At 50.5% G+C, this 23,716-nt stretch overlaps 1 protein-coding gene across 3 annotated transcripts in view; it reads right to left on the bottom strand.

Annotated features, from left to right (window-relative positions):
- Positions 1-23,716, bottom strand: part of nfatc3a (nuclear factor of activated T cells 3a) — a 45,239-nt gene that overhangs the window by 8,693 nt on the left and 12,830 nt on the right. For 2 of the 3 annotated variants that reach the window (XM_047041901.1, XM_047041903.1), the window contains exons 3-9: positions 20,942-21,104; positions 11,241-11,440; positions 10,576-10,748; positions 10,325-10,465; positions 6,117-6,172; positions 5,825-5,951; positions 3,091-4,137 (exon numbers count right to left, since the gene is read on the bottom strand). In XM_047041901.1, coding sequence (XP_046897857.1) covers positions 3,091-4,137; positions 5,825-5,951; positions 6,117-6,172; positions 10,325-10,465; positions 10,576-10,748; positions 11,241-11,440; positions 20,942-21,104 — 1,907 coding nt within the window. The remainder of the gene's footprint in view (positions 1-3,090; positions 4,138-5,824; positions 5,952-6,116; positions 6,173-10,324; positions 10,466-10,575; positions 10,749-11,240; positions 11,441-20,941; positions 21,105-23,716) is intronic. The other variant, XM_047041904.1, reaches the window with a different exon arrangement.

Raw genomic sequence — 23,716 nt, 5'->3', positions numbered from 1 at the left:
TTAATGCATGTTGGGTGAACTTGAATGTTTATATTTATACCTCCCCCGGTCCATATGTGTGTGTGTGCGTGTTCAGTGTCGGAGCCGAGAGGTTGCAGTCTTCTCTGGCGTGGAGCGGGAGCAGCATGCCCTGCCTATTATTAACCCACAATGCCGTGCTCACTCCAGGAGGCAGCTGGGCGCCCAGGCAGGAGAGCAAACAAAAGGTGCAGGCCGCGACGTGGGCCCACACTGCAAACACAGAGCGAGCTGAGCTGATTAATTAGATAAACACACAGGTCGGCACCACGAGTGCTGCAGAGTCTGTCGCCATGACGGCCCTAATCACCCTCACAGGAGTGTTCGCTCTCACAGGCCCGCAGTGTGAGGAGAGGACAGGGGAGGAGAGGAGAGAGAAGACAGAGGAGGAGAGGAGTGAGAAGACGGGAGGAGAGGAGAGAGAAGACAGGGGAGGAGAGGAGAGAGAAGACGGGAGGAGAGGAGAGAGAAGACAGGAGAGGAGAGGAGAGGAGAGAGAAGACAGGGGAGGAGAGGAGAGAGAAGACGGGAGGAGAGGAGAGAGAAGACAGGGGAGGAGAGGAGTGAGAAGACGGGAGGAGAGGAGAGAGAAGACAGGGGAGGAGAGGAGAGAGAAGACGGGAGGAGAGGAGAGAGAAGACAGGGGAGGAGAGGAGAGAGAAGACGGGAGGAGAGGAGAGAGAAGACAGGAGAGGAGAGGAGAGAGAAGACAGGAGAGGAGAGAGAAGACAGGAGAGGAGAGGAGAGAGAAGACAGGGGAGGAGAGAAGAGAGAAGACAGGGGAGGAGAGAAGAAGACAGGGGAGGAAAGGAGAGAGGGGATGAGAGGAGAACAGAGAGGAGAAGACCAGAGGGGATGAGAGGAGAGAGGAGAGGGGATGAGAGGAGAGAGTAGAGGAGAGGAGAAGAGAGAGGAGAAGACAGGGTAAGAGAGAGGAGAGGAGAGAGGGGATGAGAGGAGAGTGCAACAGGCCTAACCATGTACTGTACTGTACCACACTGCACTAATAATCGCTCTGGATAAGAGCGTCTGCTAAATGACTAAATGTAATAGGCTACAGCCCCTGCTCCTCCTACAGGGCCAAGGGTTAGACTCTGTGAGGACACAATGCCATAGGCCAGACATCCTTAATTCCTTCATGGTAAACAGAAGTAGTGTACAGCAGGGTAAAGCCAATTACAATCTACTGTACGGTCTTAAATAAGACCCCATACAGTCGGATGGGATCCTAAACTCGCCCATCCACATGTCAGTCTGTGAACCTTCCTGGGCTGCACGTGCACTCTTCCACCTGTACCCGGGCACGTGTGAGCGAGCGTGCGTGCACACCTCCCGCGTGGTCCCCAGACCACGTCACCGAGACCATCTGCTAGCTCGTCGCAGCACTTTTTCACAGTGACGTGGCATATGTTCTCGCTGTCAGGGGTCTTTGTAGGTGACACGACAGAACGGCGGCCATGCTAAGGAATGGCGCTCAACCAAGACGCCTTTCACGACAGCCCCTTAAGACTCTTTAACCCAGGTAGGCTCAGCACACATCCACACTGACGGGAACACAGTCCATGAATCATTAACAGGGCTACAATGATGATATGGAGATGAGCTTTCCAGACTGTGTGCTGAGCTGTAGTCTGGTCTATTTAAGGTGCCGCTCTGACCCGATAAAACTCTGTTAGGGGACTCTGAAATGCTTCATAACAGGGCCTACAGAGGCAGAGTGACACGGATGCTATTTATAACCCTGGCTCTGGGGGAGCTCCTAATCCCGGCTGATCTGTGTCAGTCAGAACTTTCTCAAACACTTTTTTCTCGTCGTTTTCTCGGGTTGCGTCTCGGGGACAGACCGAGGCAGCGAGAGAGCAACTTTTGAAAGTGTGTGCGCGTGTGTGTGTGCAAGAGTGTGTGTGGATGCAATGTGTATGCATGTGAAAAAAAGGGGGGGGGAGGACGATGAGAGAAAAGGTGTGAGCGGGGTACGTGATCGATACTGAAACGGAAAGTTGAAAGAAACCTTTTTGATGGCGTGTGCATAACTGTGTGCGTGAGAGCGTATGCATTTGCATTACGCTCGTGTACTCCCCGGTAGTTGGCCTTTCACACATGGCTTATTGATAATGGGCTGTGTTAATTAGCCTGACCCTTGCTAGAGCACAATATTGCCCGTCCTGACGCGGCCACTCCAGGCTGTTCATTAACCAAGTGCCATTTGCCTGCTCATTTGACTACGCGACCTGGATTTTGCAAATGTAGGAATGGCTTTGCATGGCAGAGTGCAAACTAGACTGAAAATGAGGAATTGAGATTTGTTTCATGTGCTTCTTGCTGAGGGAGGATTTTCGTCCAGAAAAGCCCCAATGTGATTGACTCCCCTCCTTGGGTCATCTTGTTACAGTGCTTTAGTCAACAAGACCTCTGGCTTCCTAATTAGCAAGGCAAAGGCTTTGTCTGTACACAGATTTGCGTCAACAGAGAAAACACTCTCCTTCTGTCTCTCTCGCAGACAACCACACGCACCACGCACACACTGCAATTACTGCAGCTAACAACTGTGGTCTCTGTGGTCCAAACATGACAGTGCTTTCGGAGTGGCCCTGCTGATGCAATATTCCCTCCATCCTAAGGAGCTAAAGACAACGTGTAATTAATCTCCTAACTCTGGAGATAAAGCGATTTGTGATGAGGCCTCTAATGCGGTAGTCATTAGCCTATTGTGCTATGATATTCAATACGACCGCACGGATATACACTGTATAACCCTGTGTACACGACAGCCTCTTCAAATGGTGGCTGAAATACAATCACTTTAATGAGTGATCATTTTACCCTGGGGAATACAGCAAGTATGGTGGAGTATAGGTTTACCTCAAATTAGCTTATCATCAGGCCGTATCACATGTGTTCCCTTCAACCTTTCATCCAGAAATGTAGATTAATGGTATATGGTGCTCTATATTTACCTCCAAGTGAACCAACGCAGGAAAAAAAAAAGAGTGAGTAACAACAGGAGAGCAGACAAAGCAGAGACGCAGAGACGCAGAGCGACTCAGCCAGACAGAGGAGGTAGTGTCTCACCATCATCCAGAGTGATGTCCTGCAGCCCTATGGAGCGGAACGTGGGCTCCCTCTCTTCAGGCTCTTGCTTGATGTTCACGTTCTCCTCCTCCGGAGCAGGAGGGAAGGGGCCCTGGGAGTCCAGCGGGGGGTGCCCTAGGGGCCCTACTGGAGACAGGCTGGCCATGACCGGGCTGCTGGCCTGGGGGGAGGGCTGGCCTGAGTGCTGCAGCGGCCCCAGGGGGCTGCCCGTGGGGGAGGGCGAGGTGGGTGACTGGTAGGGCAGCTGGTGCAGCTGGGGGGAGGATGGGCCGGAGTGGGGCGAGGGGACCATTCGGGGCGGGGCGTTGGATGGGGTGGGGCAGGAGGCGGATCTCTTCCCAATGGGGTGGTAACCCATGGCGCGCTGCAGCTGAGGGGAGGGCTGTCCCAGGGGGTGGCTGGGGGAGGGAACTTGGGCCGGGTTGGGGCAGTGGTAGCCCAGTGTGTGCAGGTGAGGGGACGAGTGGGTCGGAGGCTGGCTTGGTGCGCTGTTGGGGTTTGGGCTGGGGGCGGTGGGGGAGTTGGAGGAGGGAGGGGGATGGTACACCATACTCAGCCCCATGGGGTGAGGGGGGGGAGGGTCCTGTTGGAAAGGCATCCTCTCGTAGCCCTGGGGGGCACCGGTGTTCATGGGAAGACTGGGTTGACCGTTGTAGGGCATGTTGTGCCCGTGGACGTGGCTGTGCATAGGCTGGTAGGCGGGTCTGAGGGGAGGGGCGGAGGAGCCGGGGTGAAATGTCATGTGACAGTCTGGAGGCGTGTGGAGGCTGCGGCCCTGGAGGTGGGGCAGGTGCTGGAAGGATGGAGAGCCCATGGGAGGGCAGGAGGACTGCAGGGGGAGCAGGTTGGGGCCGGGGCCTGGGGCCAGGCCGCGAGGGGAGCTGGACAGAAGGCTGTCCGGCGGGTGTCCCTGCTCAGGGGAAGGCAGCTGGGTGCGGACAAGGCTGGCAGGATGGGGCATGGACATGGACATGGGGGGCACAGCAGGGGCGTCCATATCTTCTCTGAGCTCCTGCTTTACTAGGACTGGAAGGGGAAAGAAAGAGAAAGACAGAGAGAGGGGCGGGGTTAATTCGTTTTTTTATCATACAATCGTCTAGATCTGTCATTGTGAATGAATGTGTGCATAATGATCACAACAACTGATTTCCATGAAACAAGATAGTAATCAGTAATGTTCTAATCATTTCCTGTTAATGTCAATCTGACAACAGTTCAATAATCAATCCCAGACTTGCTATTTACAAAGTCAAGATATTGTCTCATTTCAAGTATTCAAAGCAGAGTCGGTAAAAGGAACGTAAACGAAATATCCTTATAATAAAACCGGGGCATTCCTTATATCAGCTCCCACCCACACGGAGCCTAGTAACCTATTTCCCAATCTGCTGCCTTGTGACAAGGGTTTGATTTTGATTGGGCCAGCTCAGAGTCGAGGGGAGCATATGTTGCTGTTTCAGTGCCACCATACGCAGGGCTGCATGAGGAAAAGCAGAACGCCCTCCAGCCCGACTCACAACCACCAAGACAAACCAGTCTCCAGCGCCGCAGCGCCGAGCCTCACTCCCATCGCTTTTCTGATCAAAGTTTAGCAAAGAGGCAAAAACACGGTTTCTTTTCTCGTTATTGGCTAGTTGTCCCCAATGGGTCTTTTATGTTACAAAGTTTAATTGGCGTTAATGCCCCAGAGCGTTACGCCTATCCATACTGAACAGAGACATCTACTCTACTACTTTCGCTCACATTTCCCCTCTGAGAAGGGAGCAGAATTAGGCTGTGCCCCGACATCCCACGGTGCGGGGGCGGACACGCCGATCGGCATCCTGGCTGTTTGCCACAATTAAGATTGTGGTGTCCGTGGTAACAATAGTAGTGTCAGCGTCCTAGCTACGCTGGCAGTGTGCTTCCTGTGCAGCGCTCTGATTGGCTGTCCTGGTCTGTGAGCGGGGAAAACAGGAAGTGCATGATGAGTGGGCGCGCTGCAAACGGAGAAAGGGTGGTGGGTGGAGGGGCTGGGGCCACATGCGTACATTTACACAGAAACATGCGCGCACACACACATCCTATATACACACTCATGCGGTATATCTCAGGGCTGGAGACCGGGGACAAAAATGCTCACATGTCATTATATTCCGCCAACGCTGTTTTCGGTTTGACTCTTTGTGAAAACAATAACAATATCACATAACGGGGAAGAAATTAAGCGTAATCAAAAACCATTAGGGAATCCAAATGTCAAAAATATACTGAACAGAGACGACTGTTTACGGAAACCACAATCCTTGGTCTGAGTGTGGTCAAAGTTTCCTGGACAGCGTGCATTTGCATACCGACAACTTAGATGAATCCACGCCGGAAAAAGGGCTTGATTACAAAGTTTACAGTTGCTTAACATGAACAGCTGGCAGGTGCGGGTGTAACTGTTCGTCAAGGTGCCCATTTTAAACCACAGCCATGCAAACTGGAAGGGGAGAGCTAAAACGTGGTTAGCACAGCCAATCAGATGACAGCATGGCGTGCGCTGCTTTCCGTGTTTGCCTCTGCTTCCACTCAAACTCACTCTAACCACCCTGGGAAGCGAGTGGAGACGTCAGATGAGCCAGAGTTTACAATTGGACCTTTATCACTGCGGCTCCTGGAAACCTCTGCTCTGTGATTGGCTAAAAACCCAAAACATGAAGCCTTGGAGCTCCGCGTGCACGGTGTTCACCTGACAGAAAGGTGAAGCGATGCGATTGGCTCCGCTTGCGCTTCCCGTTGCACACGTAGAACTGCACCTGCACGGACGAGGTCACCGTCTTGCTGTGGTAGGGCGGGACCTCCACCACGATGCTTGACTGGCAGAAACAGGTTGAACACACCGTCAATACAGGGTTAGGATGATGAGGGCTATGGGGGTATGAAGGTTAGGCTAAGCCTACTGTGTATGCAGCAGATAGAATAATACACCACAGTATTGCTTCAGCATTGCTGGACTAAAAAAATAATTTTTTAAAACTTACTCCTTGACTTTTTTCACGAATGATCTTGGCCTCAACTTCCCACTGTGGTCTTCCATCTAGTAGAGCAGAGATGAGACATGACAGATGAGTAAAACACACTTGACCGATACACTGAAGCCAAAGACCAAAGCGGACATCATTGGATCTACGCTTGGATGCAGGCTAGCCAGAAAAGGTCTTTGTCTGCTTTTCGCATGATGAGTGAACCGAGGCGCCCATGAGGACTTCTATTGGAGACAGGCCTCCCTCCTCCGCAAAAACAGACAAATGGATCGAGCAGATGACTGTGACACCGAGGAGCTCATCAGTTCCTCCCTAAATTGAATTGTCAGCTCTTGGACTTCGCATCAGCGTCCATCTGGGGGGATATAAATTGCAGTACTCTGAATAATAATTCTGTGTACATCTTAAATAAGTCTCTTAGACATGCATAAAGGGACAGGGGCTTCTCCTGTATGGGAAATGCAGACCTCTCACTGGGCCATGAAACTGATGGATCACAGAGCAGCTGAAGCTGAAAGGGAAAAACCTGACAATTCATCGTGGAGCTCAATACGTACACCTCCACATGAGCCACACGTCATTAGGAGGACGTTCAATGATTTTATAATCCAGCCACATCTTCCAATCTGGTCTACTACTCTGTTTAGCCATTTCCTTCATCTGGAGTTGTTTTCTCTGGGGTCTATTTTATCGAATGATCACGTTGGAGTGTGCACTCTATTCAAACGGACAGGACTTAGGAACCACAGAAGCTTCCGAAAGCATAGGATATTCATTTGTTCTGAGGGGACCTGAGACATCCTATGATGTCATTTTTATGAGCCCAGCAACCCTGGGGAGAATATTTTTACAGCTATTAAATAGAAATCAAACTCTAAATATCCTGCTGTTTGTCTTGCCTGGTAAGAATTATGAGGAGACGAGTGGAATAACAATTATTTTATTATTTATTTTAGAATGCCTGCCAGGTTTCTGGCAAGGAAATATCCCATCATTTTCCAGTTCTCCTACAACAGACCTAATTATCTGGCCAGACATCTTAAGGCAGCCCTTCAGAAAGCAGTCGGGAGAATAACATTCTGGGGAAACACTGGCCCCGAGACAGGAATCCCCATCCTCGCCACTGCCATCCCATCATACAATAATCCAGCCGCTGCAACCACTTATGCAATCATCCCCCTTTTGTTCCATGGCACAACAACTGCAACCGCCTCCCATTCATTTGTAAATACGCCTCTGTGTTTGTGTGTGGCCCTAGCGTGACGTGACAGCCCTGATCACATCTCTGCACCTGTGAGAGCTGCCTTCCCACTCGGACGTAAGCTCTCTCTCTCTCTCTCTCTCTCTCTCTCTCTCTCTCTCTCTCTCTCTCTCTCTCTCTCTCTCTCTCTCTCTCTCTCTCCCCCATCTCCACACACAGCCGTCCCACACCTGCTCCAGCCCCAGAGGTCTCTCTCGGCTCCACACGCAGATAAGACTCGCCACATCTATACTGTGCAGTCCCACATCCTTACGATCGCCATTAAGTCACTGTGCCTGCCTTCGCCCTCAAGTGGCTCTAAGATGTTACTGGGTTTAAGGTTAGTGTTATAACAGGAGTCCATATACCAGTAATCCTGTAGTGGATTAGCTCCCTCTGAAGTGCACAGTGAGGTTCTCGCTCACATAGAGCCAGGCAGCTTTTCAGTAATGAGTGAATGACCTTGGGTGCCTCTCGGACCGACTTCAGCACAATGTATTTTCTTGCGGCTCATGTTGACATTAAACAGGTGAGAGCAAGAGGGCCCCACATGCGCTGCAGTCAGAAAACAAGCTCAAACAGGAATGGTGTCCCACACCCCGTCTGACAAAATATGTACTGAAATAATACTGCACCTATTGTGTTGTAATAACCACCAAAACAGAGAGGAAAAATCAGTTGAGTTGTAATAAACGAGCTTTTAGATGTTTTGTCTGAGAGGCAAAAACACATAATGATTGGAATATTAGATGTTACTTTATTCAGGCGGTGTTTACCTTGTGTAAACCACCACCTTCATCAAGACTCTACTAAAAGTACTCTGGTCAGGTCTGGTCTGGTCCTTTCTGAAATGACAACTACTTTTTCCCTCTCAAAACAATGCTTCTTTAATATCCCTTCCTCACCACCCCGAGTTTCCCTTTCTCACCTGAAGGGAGCGAATACAAAGAGGGCATCATGAAGGGATGAGGCAGGAGGGGAGCCAGGATGGATGTTATGGTGTTTAACTGTGAGAAGGCCTGCTTTTCTGAGCTAGGGAGTGGATCCTGAACTGACGACTGCACAGTCTCTTTACCTCAGCCTGACTCACCTGGACCAACTGTTCTCCAGGGCCCTGAGTAGTTTGTTGACTACTTGCAAAAGGGACCCTGGAGAGACTCAAGACCAAGACTTGTATAGCCTGTCAATCTAATTAACTTTCATGTTTAGAATAGGGGATCTAAAGTCGGCAAGAGGATCACATATTATTTATTCTTCACAGAGATGTTATCCTTGTCAGGCCTCTTGCTCATCAACTCAAAGCCCCCCAAAACCCTCTGCACTCCCACCCTAAACCCTTGCCTATTGACAACCCACAATAAGTCTGTGTTTCCTACATGACGCGATTCAACTGTTGTCCTCTGTTTGGGAGAGAAGATGGAAAACTCTCTGTCATTAACTCCTTTCTTCCTTTTTCTTCCATGGTTCTGCTCTCTCTGCTCCAGCATGTTTCTGCCGGGAGCAGATGGATTAGCGATGATGAAGAGGATCATTTGGACGAACCAAATCATTATTATCTCTCTTCTCTCTCTTTCTCTCTCTCCATGCAATGCTCCTCCCCTTCGACACGGGTTTGCCCAACTCCAGCTCTTTGTTAACCCTGCTGTGGTTTCCATTTGCCTCTGAAAAGACACAAAAGACTCGACGGAAAGGCCTCCGCCACGCTACCTGCTCCTTCCACGCTTTCCCTAAAAGCACCTCAAGACGACTTCAGAGACATTCCTCGCAGTCCTCCTCCCTCTCCTCCCTCCATGCCTTCTTCATCCGAGCGCTCAGAGAATTCCTTCTGAGGACGGTACAGTAACAACACCCCTGCATTTCCTCCCTGTGCTGACTTGATTCAGTTTCTCCCCCGTCCTGCAGTTGCCCTGGGCAGGCAGCGACTGGTTCGGTAAATGCCACCCATTCAGAGTTTCCATCCTGGAACTCGCCTCCACTTGTTTTCATTATTGGCGACGGAAAAGCGAAAGAGCGAGAGAGCGAGAAGGAAGGAAGAGAAAGATGGAGCCACGTTTGTCAAAAGGACACCAAATTATAGACCGCGATGCAGCCCGATGTGAAACATGTAATCGTCTAACCTAAGTATTTATGATGGCGTGTGCATTGCGCCACCATTCTGTCATATCTACGTCTACATCTATGTGTACATTTCAAGCCAGGCTACGGGGCGAATCGACCAGGGAAAGAGCAGCTGCAGTATGTCCTAAGCGGCTGGGGGGGGGCAGGAGAGTGTGATGACCGGAGCGTCAGAGGAGACAGCACCAGATGCTAGCCTACGGTCTACCCTGCAGGTGATCTCTCTTCACACCTGACACACCGCATTTCCCTTCACCATAAATCTGTCCCTGCAAGGATCCGTGTGTGTGTGTGTGTGTGATTGTCTCTGTGTGTGTCTGTGTGTGAGTCTTGACAGAAATCTAAATTGACGGCCACCGGTATTGTATTGTTTCCTGGAGGTTCACATATGCTAATAATGTTCCACACTTCACAACTCTCCTCATGAGTCAGTAAAGGGATGATCAGTTAATCAGAGTGGGACTGTGATAAGAGGTGGGGTAACCATGTGGAAAGCTCCCCAGGCCTGCAGACTTGTGGGCGGGAGAGACTAGTCCCAGGTGCTTCCACATGCCTCACTACCATACCCCCAGTAAATCAGGTGTCAAGACGTGCTTGGCTCTGTGAGGACACAAGTGATTCAGCTACTGTAGGTATAATTCAGCTTCACACACAAAGAGGTCATTCCACTCTTTATTCTCCACTCAACAATACTAATGCTGTGGCAAAACAATAAGTAGGCTAGCCCTAGTGTTCACTGTTTAATGCGTTTTTGGAGGCAAGTAGCTTATTCTGCACTATTCCTCAGAGCGGAACTGTGACTCACAACAGCTGAGCAATGCACTAGGTACTGTGTAGGCATGTCTCTTACCGGGGCCTTTCTCCAGGAAGATGACCTTTGACTCTGGGAAGAAGTTGGAGCCGGTGATGACCATCTCCTCTCCCCCACTGACAAGGCAGCTGGTCAAGTTGGACTTCTCCACCTGGGGAAGCTCCTGGGCTGAGCGCTGAGCTGTGGTGGCAGAGTAGATCAGCATGCAGTCTCGTCAGAATGTGATAGTGTGTGTACGTGGATGTGTGTGTATGTGTGTGTATGCGTGAGGCCCGGATGCAAAAACTCACAGCACTCGACAGGGACGGAGGAAGCCTGCAGAGACAGCACCTTCCCGTTGGGCTGGGGGATGTGCACACGGAACACCACCCGAACACGAGTGTTCTTCCGCCCGATGTCTGTTTCGCCCTTCCGGAGCTCAATGTCGGAGTTCCGGAGCTTCAGGATGCCAGCACAGTCAATACTGCAAGAGCAGAGCAGGGAGAGTTAGGAAATGCTGGCACCCCACACTCCACTGGCTAATATTGGAGAAATTGGAAATTAGCAAAGGGCTGACAGTTGTAAAAACAAACCTACGAAGTAACTACACTCTTGTGAAGAAATATCAGTGGCAAATTACGAATGTTGTAAATATGATTTATTGTTGTGGTAAATGTGAAAAGTCCCAGAAAATCCTTCCCTTTGAATTCATATGAAATAAAACCGGAGAAATATAAACTTTAGGCGAAGCAGACTCATAAATATGGAAATGGAACGTATTCTCCTCTGTGGGAAATCCTCACATTTTCCTGCTGAGCCTAGTCTCCTGTTGGTTTGAATTACAAATCAATAAAATCCCCGATGGAGGACATTATGACCCTGTATAATACATTTAGTTATTTTTATTCTGGAGGGGCTTCCAAGGCAGTAGGATCACAGCTGGGTAATTTATGTCTGAAGTGGATGTGACACCTACCTGGCCAACATATTGTTTTCTGGTAGGAGAGGAATTTCAAGAACTTTTGTGCTGGAGATGATGATTTCCTGGCTGGCAGTGGCAACTGTTTTCCCTGTGATCCGATGCACCTGGTAAAAGGCGTGCGGTCTTAGGTAGCGGTCGTCCGCTGTCCCGATGAACATCTGCAGGTTGACAGGCTTCTCGCTGTAGCCAACCAGCTGAGACAATACAGAGAGACAGAAAGAGAAAGAGTGAGAGAGAGATAGGGAAAGAAAAATAGAGGAACATTTCAGAATTTCCAACTGTAACATTTTTGGAGGGAATCTAAATGTCAGGCTTCAAGAGTTTAGAAGCTCAGGTCTGGGCCAGCCGGCAGGTTCTGGCAGTGCTGCTGGAGATTCATCTGGAACTCTGGCCTCCAACCAGGTCCTCTCATGTTCTCCACTAATACCCTCTCATATTTTCCCCCTGCTGCTGTTTTTAGGTTAACAAGGATACCCACATCTGCACAATTAGCTCTGATATCCCTTATGCAGACCATAATCTCTGACCTTATAGCCTTTTCCATTCCAAAGCAAATCGAATAACAAGTCATGGCGACCAGAAAGAGAAGGACACGTGTTTGAAACACAAGCGTGCGAGAGCTCACGAGCGTTTTTGAGACACAAGCGTGTTTGAGACACGAGCGTGTGAGACAGAACACGGAGGTGGAAAGAAATGAGTGAACAAGAGCTGACGTGAAAGAAGATCGTCAACCTCAAACTCAATGTGCCACAGCATCAGCAAAAAAAAACTGGCGTGAATAGAGCACCTGAAAATCAAAGTAGCTGACATGATCCTCACCCCAGTCTAAGAGGTCTACCATGTCTTTAAATGCACCTTTTATTGGTGAAGCTGTGGTTCTGGGCTCCAGTACAAAACCTGGAGGCAAAAAATGCCAACGCCTCCGGATCGAGCAGAGGTGTGGGCCAGCCTGGCCCGGCTCGGCTCCCAGGCTGACATGGTCATCAGGCAGGTGAGGGGTTGGTTGAAAGAAGGAGGTGGAGGGTTTCCTTTTGGGAGAAAAAATAAAACCTAGTCCTACACAATCCACCACTGTTGGAATGTTGTGCTTGGCAAAGGTCTGTGACGGCAAGATGGCAACTCCTGCGCTCCCCCTCCACACACACTCACACACACACACACACACAGTCACCGATGCCACCGTTAATTTAGAGAACGAGGGCAGCCCCATGAGAAGAAAGCAGAAACAGTCCTTTCATTGGCACCTAAGACGCCTGGCCAGCCCCGACCACAGTTGGTGTGAACCCACCCAGCCCCCCCCCCCCCCCTCCCCAGGCTTGCGTCACACACCAGCATTAATGTTGAGGGAAAAGAGACGACTCACAGAGGGAGAGAGAGACCGAGAGAGCAAGAGAAACAGAGAGAGAGAGAGAGAGAGAGGGAGGGAGAGACAGAGAGAGAGAGAGAGAGAGAGAGAGAGAGAGAGAGGGAGGGAGGGAGAGAGAGAGAGAGAGAGAGAGAGAGAGAGAGAGAGAGAGAGAGAGAGAGAGAGAGGAGGGAGGGAGAGAGAGAGTGAGGGAGAGAGAGAGAGATTTAAGGTGCGTGGGAGAGGAGTGTTGGAGAGCACTCATCGTTCCCAACTCACCTTGGACTGAAAAGCTGAAATTAGGCCTGGCAACACGTGCACCTGAGAAAAACACCCAGACCCGGAAACACCACACTTATTTGGTTTAAAAAAAACATTGACTTTCTCTGAAACCAATTATTGGTCCGGGTTGGTTTGTGTTTCAGGGTGTGTGATTGAGTGTTTCACTTTCCAGCTCCGGCTTACTGAAAGGCGCTCTGTGGTGTGCAGCAGGGAGGAGTGTTCATGGCAACCACGTCTATCTGCGTTCTGTCAGCTTGACTCAATTCACCCGGACTGTTCTGGTCTCCGCGTTCTGCCTGAACCTGGATGATCCCATATAGGGTTGGAACAGATGTATGGGGAGCCGCTGGGGTCAAACAGAGCAGTGGAACCAACGTGTTGCGTCTACACGGGCTGGAGGAGAGGAGACAGTCCCTGGGGCTGTGGGAGGGGCCATCAGCCAGGCAGAGAGCCCCTCCATAAAGCCCCCAGTGTTCAGGCCTTCAGCTTGAAGCGTTGGAGGCTATGAGGTCAGTTAGCAGCTAGAAAGACCGTACTGCTCTGGAGCCTTGTTTACACGCTGAGCTTCTCTCTCTCCCAGGACCCCCCTCTCTCTGGGTGAGCCCTGACCCCCAGCCCGGCCCCGGGGCTGCCCTGGCTGGGGAACGAGAGCTGGATGCCGGGGGCTGGGGAGGAGGAGCTAGGTCAGGCTGGCTAGGCTCATTAATCTTCAGAGTGTTCTCGGGGAAACACAAACAGACCCAGCAGGACGTGGTGTGGCCCACAGCCCTGATTGGTTCACATAGGTTACTCTCTGCTCTGGCTACACCTAGCCTATTTATATAGGCACCAGCACACCCCCCACCCTAGAGAGCTCAACAGCCCTTTGATATGTTGTTTGGAATCATTCTAGACTTGGGAAAAGGGAATATGGCAGGCAGTTCAGTGCAAATTGGGCTTCGGGTTGAACAGCCAATGACCATCTTAAAAAAAAAAATATATATATAATTTCCATTGACTTTAAAACTGAACATTTTGTCAATTAGTTGAATACGTGGCTCTGCTAAGGCTAGTAACATGCAGTAGAACAAGGCACATGGCAGTTGGATAAACAACATATGCTGTCATGAGTCTAATCGTTAACACCGCAGCCGGATGCAGACGGGCTTAGTCACTTGTGATAGAACATCACAGGCCAGTGAGAGCTCTTCTTAGGCTGCCGTTCCTAGAAGAAACCAGCAGAAGATGTGTACGTGTGTGCGTGTGTGCCTGAGGTCTGCCTTCTAGGAGTTCCGGTGACTCCCCTGTTGACCCATACTGGGCTAAGAGGCTTAGGGGACTGCATCGAGAGGGGAAGGCCGGAGAGGTCACACTGTGTCCTCATGCCGTGGCTCAAACACACTGCAAGCACAACCAGGTCTCTGAGACAGCGTCATGCCACCTCAGTCTATGAGAGAGAGAGACTCTTGATGATTTTCACTACATGTCATAAGGCCGGCAGCGTTAAGTGTTTTATGGTCATGTGGATGAACTGTAAAAGTTAGGGCAGACAGCCTGTGTGTGTGAAGTGTTTATGTGTGTGTGGGTGACGGGCCATGTGGATTACCAGAACTATTTTGTTCAATCTTTGTCTTTGAGAATTCTTGTAGTAGAAATATCGTAGAAGGGATTATGTTATTGTGTCTAGTTAAGCACAGAGCGCTCCTTGGCACTAACCTCTGCAATACTGTTACAACTGTGTACTTCCAGTACTGGATTGTTGGATATAGGCAAATGCTCAACGTAAATGTGTAAAAGCAAGAGAGAGAGAGATGGAGAGGCGAAGAATGCCTTCATCAACCTAATAAGAAATCAATTAAGCCAATTCACCAAATTAAGTCAACGCTCCATCGTCCCTTTAACGAGCGTGGTTAGAGTACATCCTATGAGGGCCTCAACAGCCTCTGAGCAGGGGGAAGGCCAGGGGGAGCCTCTGAGGAGGCTGCTGGCGAGGCCCAGGCTTGGTGTGGAGCCACACCGTGGTCAGGCCCACACTCTGCAGACTGGGGCTTCTCCAAGTCAAATAATAAGCCAGGCAAAACTAATTCTAGGCCTTGAGAGAAAGGCTCACTTCAGCACTCCCAGTGAATCAACAGCACAAGTCAAACAGAAACATAAAAGCCGTGGCTAATTACGTGACCCGTGACATTTAAAGCCACTTCCAAAACAACTATTTTCTTTGCGGTTTCCTTTCAGTTCCAACATTATGGCGAAAATATTTCAAGCGAAAACATGGAGAAAATCCAAAGCACACGAGCAGCGTGGTGTCCACTCGGTGGCGTTAACACGAGAGCTTTCTGGAGCTGCCATGTACTTCCAGCCCTACTCTGTACAAATACACATACTGGACGCACACTCACTTGCTTACCGACGCGCTGAATCACTCACTCGCTCACACACATCTATACACATAAGCAAAAACACACAGACACACACACGCAAACACATACACACTCACTGATCCTGTGAGCATGTTTTACATTCCTATCGCCACAGCCGCCCCTGTTGAATTGATACCCAGTGTGAAATACCTCTGGAGGGTGGTCTCTGCACTTTCTTAACCTCTCTAAAATCCTCCCCCACCAGCTGGTCAATAAGGCCTGATGGATCAGGAGATATATTAAACCTGCTGATATTAATACCTGTCACATGTTCCTCTGCTGCCGTGGCTGGAATAGGCTAGGCTAACTCTTCCCTAAAATAAAACCGCTGGATACCATTACATATTAAGATTGAAATAAACCGGGCCTCTATTTGGTACGGCATCTGTTCCACTGATCCTGTAATGGGGGGGGGGGGGGGGGGGGGGGGGGGGATTTTGGCTGGGGCCCCAGAGCGACAGCCACACAGAGAAACAGCCTCTAAAATGTTTGACAATTCATATTAAAATGAAAGGGAAAACACAAGTATTTGAGGGATGTGATTCTGGGCTTATGCTGGGCTGGGCTACGCTTGGCTATGCTGGGCACCACCAAATATACCCCCACCCCCCTCCTTCCCTAAGCCCAAACAGGAGTGTACTGAGTGAGAGAGGGCAGCATCTCTCCTGTGCTCCTCGTCACCCCCCTCAGCCCCAGCCCTCTCTGGTAACACGACACTTTCTCACAGACGCGCCAAGTTGTTTCGCCCGTGTTTCTTTGCAGTTGCCATGGCTAGGGTCTGTGCTTGTGTATACGTGAGCGTGTGTGTTGGTGTGGTCCTACGCACGCTCACACTGGAGTAAACTACAGCCCTGAGGCAGTGTGTGTGTGTGTGTGTGTGTGTGTGTGTGTGTGTGTGTGTGTGTGTGTGCGTGCATGCCTGTGTGTGGCTGTGAATGTGAGTGAAAGTGTGAGAGACAGAGAGATTGAGAGAGAGAGAGAGAGAGAGAGAGAGAGAGAGAGAGAGAGAGAGAGAGAGAGAGAGAGAGAGAGAGAGAGAGAGAGAGAGAGAGAGAGAGAGAGAGAGAGAGAGAGGGAGAAAGAGGGAGAGAGAGAGGGAGAGAGAGAGAGAGAGGGTGATTGAGAGTGTGGGTTTACACATGCTCCTGTTGATGTAAACTACAGCCTTGAAGGGGTGAGCAAGCTTGCATGTGTGTGTGTTTATGTGAGGGAGGGAGGGAGGAGTAAAAGTGGGAGCAATGGCTGTCAAGGTCATGGAGAGCCCCTGGTCCATGTCGTCTGGCGATGAACCTGCTGTGACACGGCCGGGGGCCCACCGTCAGACACACACACACAGTTGTTCTCACACACAGGGCTTGCTGTTTACCCAGCACACCGGGGCACAGAGAGCCAGGGGGCTGGTCGGTCGTTTGTTTAAACAAGGTCAATACACACACACACCGTTTACTGTATGCTCGGCCTGTATATGGCTCTGCAGGCCTGCTCTGGGAGCTCAGTCACTCTTTAGCCCTTCTTCTTATCCCACCTCGCCCCTCTCTCTTCTGCTCTCTTCATTCCTCCCTCCTTCTTCTTGAGATACAGCCGTCTTACCATGCCCCCCCCCCCCCCTACGTATAAATACATGCAGTTGGCGCGAGACCAGTCCACGTCTTGTTTACTGTGTAACACACCTACGGGCTGGACAACAGTCCTGGTTCACACAGTTCAAACTGCAGAGAGTTGCATGTTTCTTCGTTACGCGTCGGCTATTGAAACAGTCAACAAAGCAGCAGTCACCAACAACAACAACAGCCGCGGAACAAAAAGACAAAACAGACTGAGGCAGAGAAGTGACGAGGGGCGAACGCTTTGTCACTGGACAAAGGGGGGGGGGGGGAGAGAGAGAAAGAGAGAGAGAGCTTTACGGTGTGTGGGAGAGAGAGAGAGAGAGAGAGAGAGGAGAGAGAGAGAGAGAGACGGGGATCATGGTGATATTGGGGTCAAAATCTTTGTGTGGCCATGAGGGAAATTGAATGCGCTCTTGGACCGAAATGGACGTCTACAATTTCAAATCCCAGTCACCAGACACCATGGCCTCATTTAGAGTTATTAAGGTGGCTTCCAGTTCAAGATGTTAAATGGTCGTCGTCAAATATTTATATTTTAAAAATCTTTGCTATTTTCAGATGTACTTCATAATACATTCATTGGCCCGCCGTGTGTTTATATGTGTGTGTGCTTATATACGTGTGTCTGTGTGTGTATATGAGTGTTTGTGTGTGTATATGAGTGTTTGTGTGTGTGTGCACGTGCACACCTGTTTGTTTCCACAGTCTACCAGGTAATACCAGGGGGCTGCTTCCCTTTGTGGTAGAGCCTGCACACAATTAAGCCGGTTAAATGCGCACAAGATACCTCAGCCAGAGAGGCTTTAGATTTGCACGTCTCCTAGCAACAGGTGTGCCGATTATGGTCTGCCCGTAGTCAGACTGGTCCCTGAGGGGATGGCGTGCTAAGGCTAGCTGGCATGCTAGTTAGCATAGCCAGGGCAATGGGTTGACACAGGAATAAGCAGCATTCCTCCCAGATCCCAGCTGTGTGAATCAAAGTGCTCCAAACTGCCTTTTGTAAACACTGTCACATTGTTTCATGTTTTGTTTATATGGCTACTGTACGTCTCTGTTATGACTCAGTGAGACCTGTGCGATCCAAAGGCCGTCGTTTCTTCAGGACATGCATGAGGTATCGTAGGAGGCTCTGCCTTACTCATTAACTTGGACGTGTAGTAGATGTCCATCTGGGGTAGTAGGGAGTGACTGGGCGATAAAATCAACTTTGGCTACTGTTCTCCTCACGCAAACAACGGTGCTTGGGCCGATGGCCTGATGACCTTTGTGGTTAACAGTCCTGGTCGTTATAATCCTCAGGACACAGCTATAATAACTCACTTTGGGCGCAGTGAACCCTAAACAGTATGCTTCATCTCCCCCAAAAGTAGACGAACAACATGGCCGGTGGGGTACTCTAGCTTAGCCTACGCCGGTGAAGCACAGGGACTCAGACACTATGCTTTGTCCTTTCTGGTTGGATGTTCGACAAGTCGGGACACGATTGTGGAGAGGCGTGCACGATGACAGGTTTGACAGAGGCTCGTAGCTGGGAGGGATCCCTGCGCGCCTCACAACAGGCAAGAGCAGCACGTCGTTCTGCTCTTGCCTGAAGGCTTTCCAACACAACCCGCACCACGACAAGCTGCTCAACCACGTTCTCTAGCGATCACGAAGACCCTGCAGACACAGCCCCGGCTGTTCTCGTGTAAACACAATCCTGTCTAGAAAGCAGGAATGGGGGTGATGGGTAGTGGAAGCTCAGCAGCGCAGGGGAAAAAGGGGCCAGTGCGAGTAACACGACTCGCCCTGACACAAAGCAGATGGCATGGAATGATGTATACGTGTGTCTCTCTCTTCTACTTTTTCTCCACAAAAACACCTGTAGACACACACATGCCACACACACACAGTACACAAACACACATCGTTCTTCTAGTCCCTGGGGCTAAGTCAGACAGGCTCCCGGCCCCTCGTTCCCCTATCCGGTGTGATCCTGTTTTGTTGACGTAGCATCTCGGCGGCGTCTTGATCTGGGGGTGCCTCCGCGGTGACAAAAGGAAGCCCACACCGTGTCCAGATGGCCGCTGCGGCATCATTTGATGACATCAGCGCACCGGAGTGCGAGGCCACAGGAGGAGCGGAGCACCCGTGGAGAGCAGGTGCTGCTGTCACATGCACTCGAAAGGCGCCGGGGTCCAACCCTCCCAGGATTAGTAAACGACACACGCCCGAGCCGTGACGAGCAACATGCTGCTGAACATGCTACTGTCGTTAGCGGTCGGCCCCCCGGTGACAGAGGTGTCTATGCAGCGATAATAATTATTGAAGAAAGTTTCGAATGAGCTTCATCGAGGGTTTCGGGAACAACAGTCATGCCTTCAGCACAAACTGTTGACATTTTTCTGGTGTGGCTCTCTTTGCAAGGTGCGTAGAAAAACAGTCAACAGTCTAATAAGGACATTTGTTTAGTAAACAAGGAGTCCAGTAGACCTGCCTGACCGAGATGATATCAGTAAGTACAGGGACATTCCCCCCGAGGCAAGTAGGGTGAAGTGCCTTGCCCAAGGACACAACATCATGTGGCACGGCGGGGAATCGATCCGGCAACCTTCTGATTACTAGCCCGACTCCCTCACCCCTCTGCCATCTGACTCCCTAGCTCCCTCCTTAGCTAGCAATGAGAACAAATGCGGCCAAATGCCTAGATTCTAAAATGTTACGGCTAAATTATGCATCCTCACACATGGTGTATGGGGAATTAGGGTCTCTAGAAGAGGTGGTTAACCATTATCTCAGAGTGGCAGAGAAGCAGAGTGGCAGAGAAGCAGGACTCTGTCTGCATAACTAGACCTGATGAACACACTCTACAATTACCACCACGGGTCAGCGGGGTCAATTCATCCATCCAAGACATCAGGCAACCATAGGAACAGATGGGGGGGAGAGGAATGCATTCATTAAGACCATCTCAGGATGGCCATGGACTATCAGAACATTTCAATCAATTTTCAGGTTAAATCCACCCGGAGCTCATCCAGGGGGGGTTGACAGACGGACTCTCCTGGCCTATAAGCTCAGCCATTGTTGGGTTATGCAACAGTGGCCACGGCCAGCAGTGGTGCCAGCATCCTTCTCCCCACACAATGGGACCCTGACACCGTGGCCATGAAATATTTAGCCCCTTGATGGCTCACTGGGTTCCTGGCTCCCTGTGTATCTGGATAAATAGTTGACTGGTGGGCTGGATCACTGGCTGGCTCACTAGGTCCCTTGCTGGCTCGTTGGCTGGCTGGATGGTCGACTTGCTGGATGGATGGCTGGCTGGATGGTTGACTTACTGGCTGGCTGGATGGTTGACTTACTGGCTGGCTGGATGGTTGATTTTCTGGCTGGCTGGTGGCCCACTAAAGAGGGTCCAGGCAGCGTGGCGCTGGCTCTCATATAACAAAGGAACTAATTGAGCTGTGGTGACACCGCTGCAGATTGTGTACCTGTTTCAACAGTCTTCCTCCCCGTGTGACGTTGGAGTTAGAGAGGGGGGAAGGGGAGAGGCTGGGGTGACGGCATGACAATACTGACACGCAACAGGTAAAAGGAGCCTTAGCTCAGGTGTAAGCTAGCTTCACTCCTTCTGGGAGCGGGTTGTTAAAAGATAAATCGACAACTCAGGTCGACTTGGCAACAGCCCGTATTCAACAACCCACAGCTGTCCACCATGGGGAAGAGGTTTGGGTAATCGAGGTGAGACAGGTCACTTCTCGCGGATCATCCTTTCCTCTCTCTCACACTGGCCGGCTTCTCAAGTTCTACTCCCAGATTTATGGTTGTCTCTGCGACGTCACGGTGACTACTGCATAAAGGTGCTGGGATAGTGATAGGTGCTTAGGGGACAGGCCTACCTATGTAATATCAGCTTGTGTTATCAGACAGTCACAACAAACAGCCTATGACCTACAGTATAGGGTAATATAAGCTGCATTTTGGCATACGGTGTATACAGTGTGGTCCCATCTCCTGGTGTTTGTGTGGTAAGTGGCTGTACCATCACAATGGGCTAAGCCGATAGGCTAAGCGTCTCACCTTGACGACGGGGTGACCTCCAGAGGCGGCCTTGACGGCTCCCCTGCTGCCCTCGGTCTCGTAGTGGGCCCGGTGGTGGGTCTTGGGGTGCACGTCGATCTTCAGCTCATACTGGCCAAACTGGCTGGGCAGGGGCCAGTCGAGAGGGGGCAGGGAGGAGGTCCTGGGAAAAGCACACATACACAGTATGATAAGAATGCCTCTCAATCAACAAGATACCACGGTGCACGAATAACCACTCTGTGCACCTCCGGTTATGTGAAAATAAAGAGAAAATAATACGAAGCAGATTTGATGGAACTGAACCAGAAACGGAAGACAGAAGCACAGTGGTACATGAGCGGTAACATGGAGAAACAGTGACACACACGTTACAGTATACAGAGGCGGGAGGGAGGCAGGGGTTCACACTGAATCATAACCTTTAGAAACTGTTTTGTGAAGGACTATCATTTGGTCTGACACATTCTGAACACTACAGGGGTTAGATGGGGGCTAGCATATTCACCCCAAACTCACAGTGAATCATGGGAATTCCCACAAAGTTGAAAACACACCATAAAACCATAGCCGTGCAAGTGAAGGGGCTTACACAACTAATGAATCATTTTAGAAAGATGTTTTCTAAAGAAGTCTAAAAGATGGAACGAGGGGTTAGCGTGTCCCACAGCTTGGATCTGGAGTGGGTCACAGGGCCTGTTGCTGTGTGTTTTTCCCCTCTGTGTGTTTTTATCTATGTAGGCCACAATCATATTTGAACAGCTGCACTCAAAATTAAACAACCCCATCATGTCCCTCCCCACGGCCAAGCTGCCTCTGATGTGCAGCGAGCTTTGGGAGACAGCTCAGTGCAGCTAGAACCTGGAGATAGTACGACCCGCTTCCACTAGACCTGCTACAGAGCCCGAAAGCCCTGACGAACGCCAAATGTTGAGGGGTAGCTCCGGAGCACTGTATCTGTGCCATCCAGGTGTGGAGGTTAACAGTTAGAGGGAAGACAGTTTCCTCTGTTACAGCACAATGCAGTATGCATGAGTAGAAATGAAACTCACTTGCGCGGGCGCGCGCGTGTTTGTGCTACGACCTATGAGTAAGCGTGTTCCGTCACTGGAAGGGTTGTGCCAGGATGTGCTGCCTCACTGGCAGGCGGACCTTGGCACGGCAGCCCTCCTTCTTCAGCTCAGCACCATGGCTTCTTTGTGCCTCCATGTAAATTGGGGCATTTTCAGCAGGCTGGCTGTGCCATGCAATTATGTCAAACAGGCCTGCTCTCTCACATGGCAGAACTCCGACATGAAAAAAAACAACCAAAGGGAGGGGGGGGGGGGGGGGGGGGGGGGAGGTTTAACAAGTTCTGAAAGCTAAAGTGACTCGTTCACTTTTTTTGGGGCTCTCCAAGTCTTCATCAAGTGCTGGCTAGCTGTGGACAGCACCCATCATGCCAAATGAGAAAAATGTGCAGCTTGCTTTCTTTGGACCTGAAAGAAAAATAACCATCTAGCTAGCCTACAGAAAAGTTTGAGTCTCTGACATTTCAGTCAATGAGTGGTATTGTGTTGCTGTCTATTCAGCAGCCAACAAATTTGACAATTCAATTATCTCCCGTGGATAGATAGATGGATAGGGCAAGAGTAATAAATGCTCAAACAAAAGCAGTTATTCTGTTCTTTTCTTGATCTGCGCTTTTATCCTTTCCCTTATCTTTCTACCAATAATAAGGTCCAGTCAGGTGAGGCCAACACAACAAAGAGCGTGTCAGCTTCTTGTCTCCTCAGCCTCTCTGACATGACATAACCCAGGAAGTGTATGTTTGCACCGCTGCCACGGTAACAGGAGAGAGGGCTGGAGGAAACCTGAACCGGGTGGCGAAGCAGCGCCCGTGGCCTGAAATAGCGTAACCTTTCTCGGGTGTCCGCATTGTACAGCAGGCTCCCACCCCAGTCACGTCCTACTGCCGTCGCCCCGCCACACAAACAAAGTTCTTGTGAGCCTTGGCGATGTTGAGGGAGGGGCACAATCCCAAACCCAGCCAGAGACCCCCCATCACAATCCAGCCTGCTCTGCCACCGCGCCAGAGAAACCCACCCAACAAACGCCTGGGCCATCTGTTCAACACACCTCATTCGTTCACACAGACTCAGACACACACACATATGGCTTCTCTGGAGGCACTTCCAGAACCTCTCTCAACAGACTCTCAATGATCACAGAAAAAAAGAATGAACACGGCATGTCTTTCCCATAGCCAAAACCAACCAATAACCGATTGAAATCAATCGACGATTCCAACAACCAATCATTTGACTTCTCCTGACTACCTGGATGCGGAGGGCTGTCTGGAGGTTGCTGGGCTGTCTGTGAGTGTTTTCTTGTTCGTTTTTTTTTTTGAATGAGCAGCCAGACTGTGTGTGATCTGAGCTGTGTTTGTGTGTGATGAGCATCAGTGGCAGGGCTGTGGGGTCGGGGGGGTTGGATGGGGTGGGGGGTAGCGCTGAGGGGGCAAGAGAGAGCAGGCGCATGGTGGCCCCCTTCAGAGATATGTGCCCCTGTGCTGATTTATAGAGCTAGGGGCCAGTGCACACAAACAAGGCCAGGCGGTCATCTGCTACACACATTGGGAGGGCCGGAAAGCAGACTGTCTCTCTCTCTCTCTCTCTCTCTCACTTGGCCCTCTTTTAGACAGTCTTCCCTCCTCACCGCTGGTCTGAGAAAGTGCGTCATGAAGATCAAGAGATGTTTGGTGGGGCTTATTGCCCTGTAATTTTGTGGTTCTGT

Source organism: Hypomesus transpacificus, chromosome 19 (genome assembly GCF_021917145.1).
Source record: "Hypomesus transpacificus isolate Combined female chromosome 19, fHypTra1, whole genome shotgun sequence".
Lineage (NCBI taxonomy): Eukaryota > Metazoa > Chordata > Actinopteri > Osmeriformes > Osmeridae > Hypomesus > Hypomesus transpacificus.
Note: the sequence above shows the minus strand (reverse complement) of the source record. Positions and strands in the feature narration are given on the sequence as shown.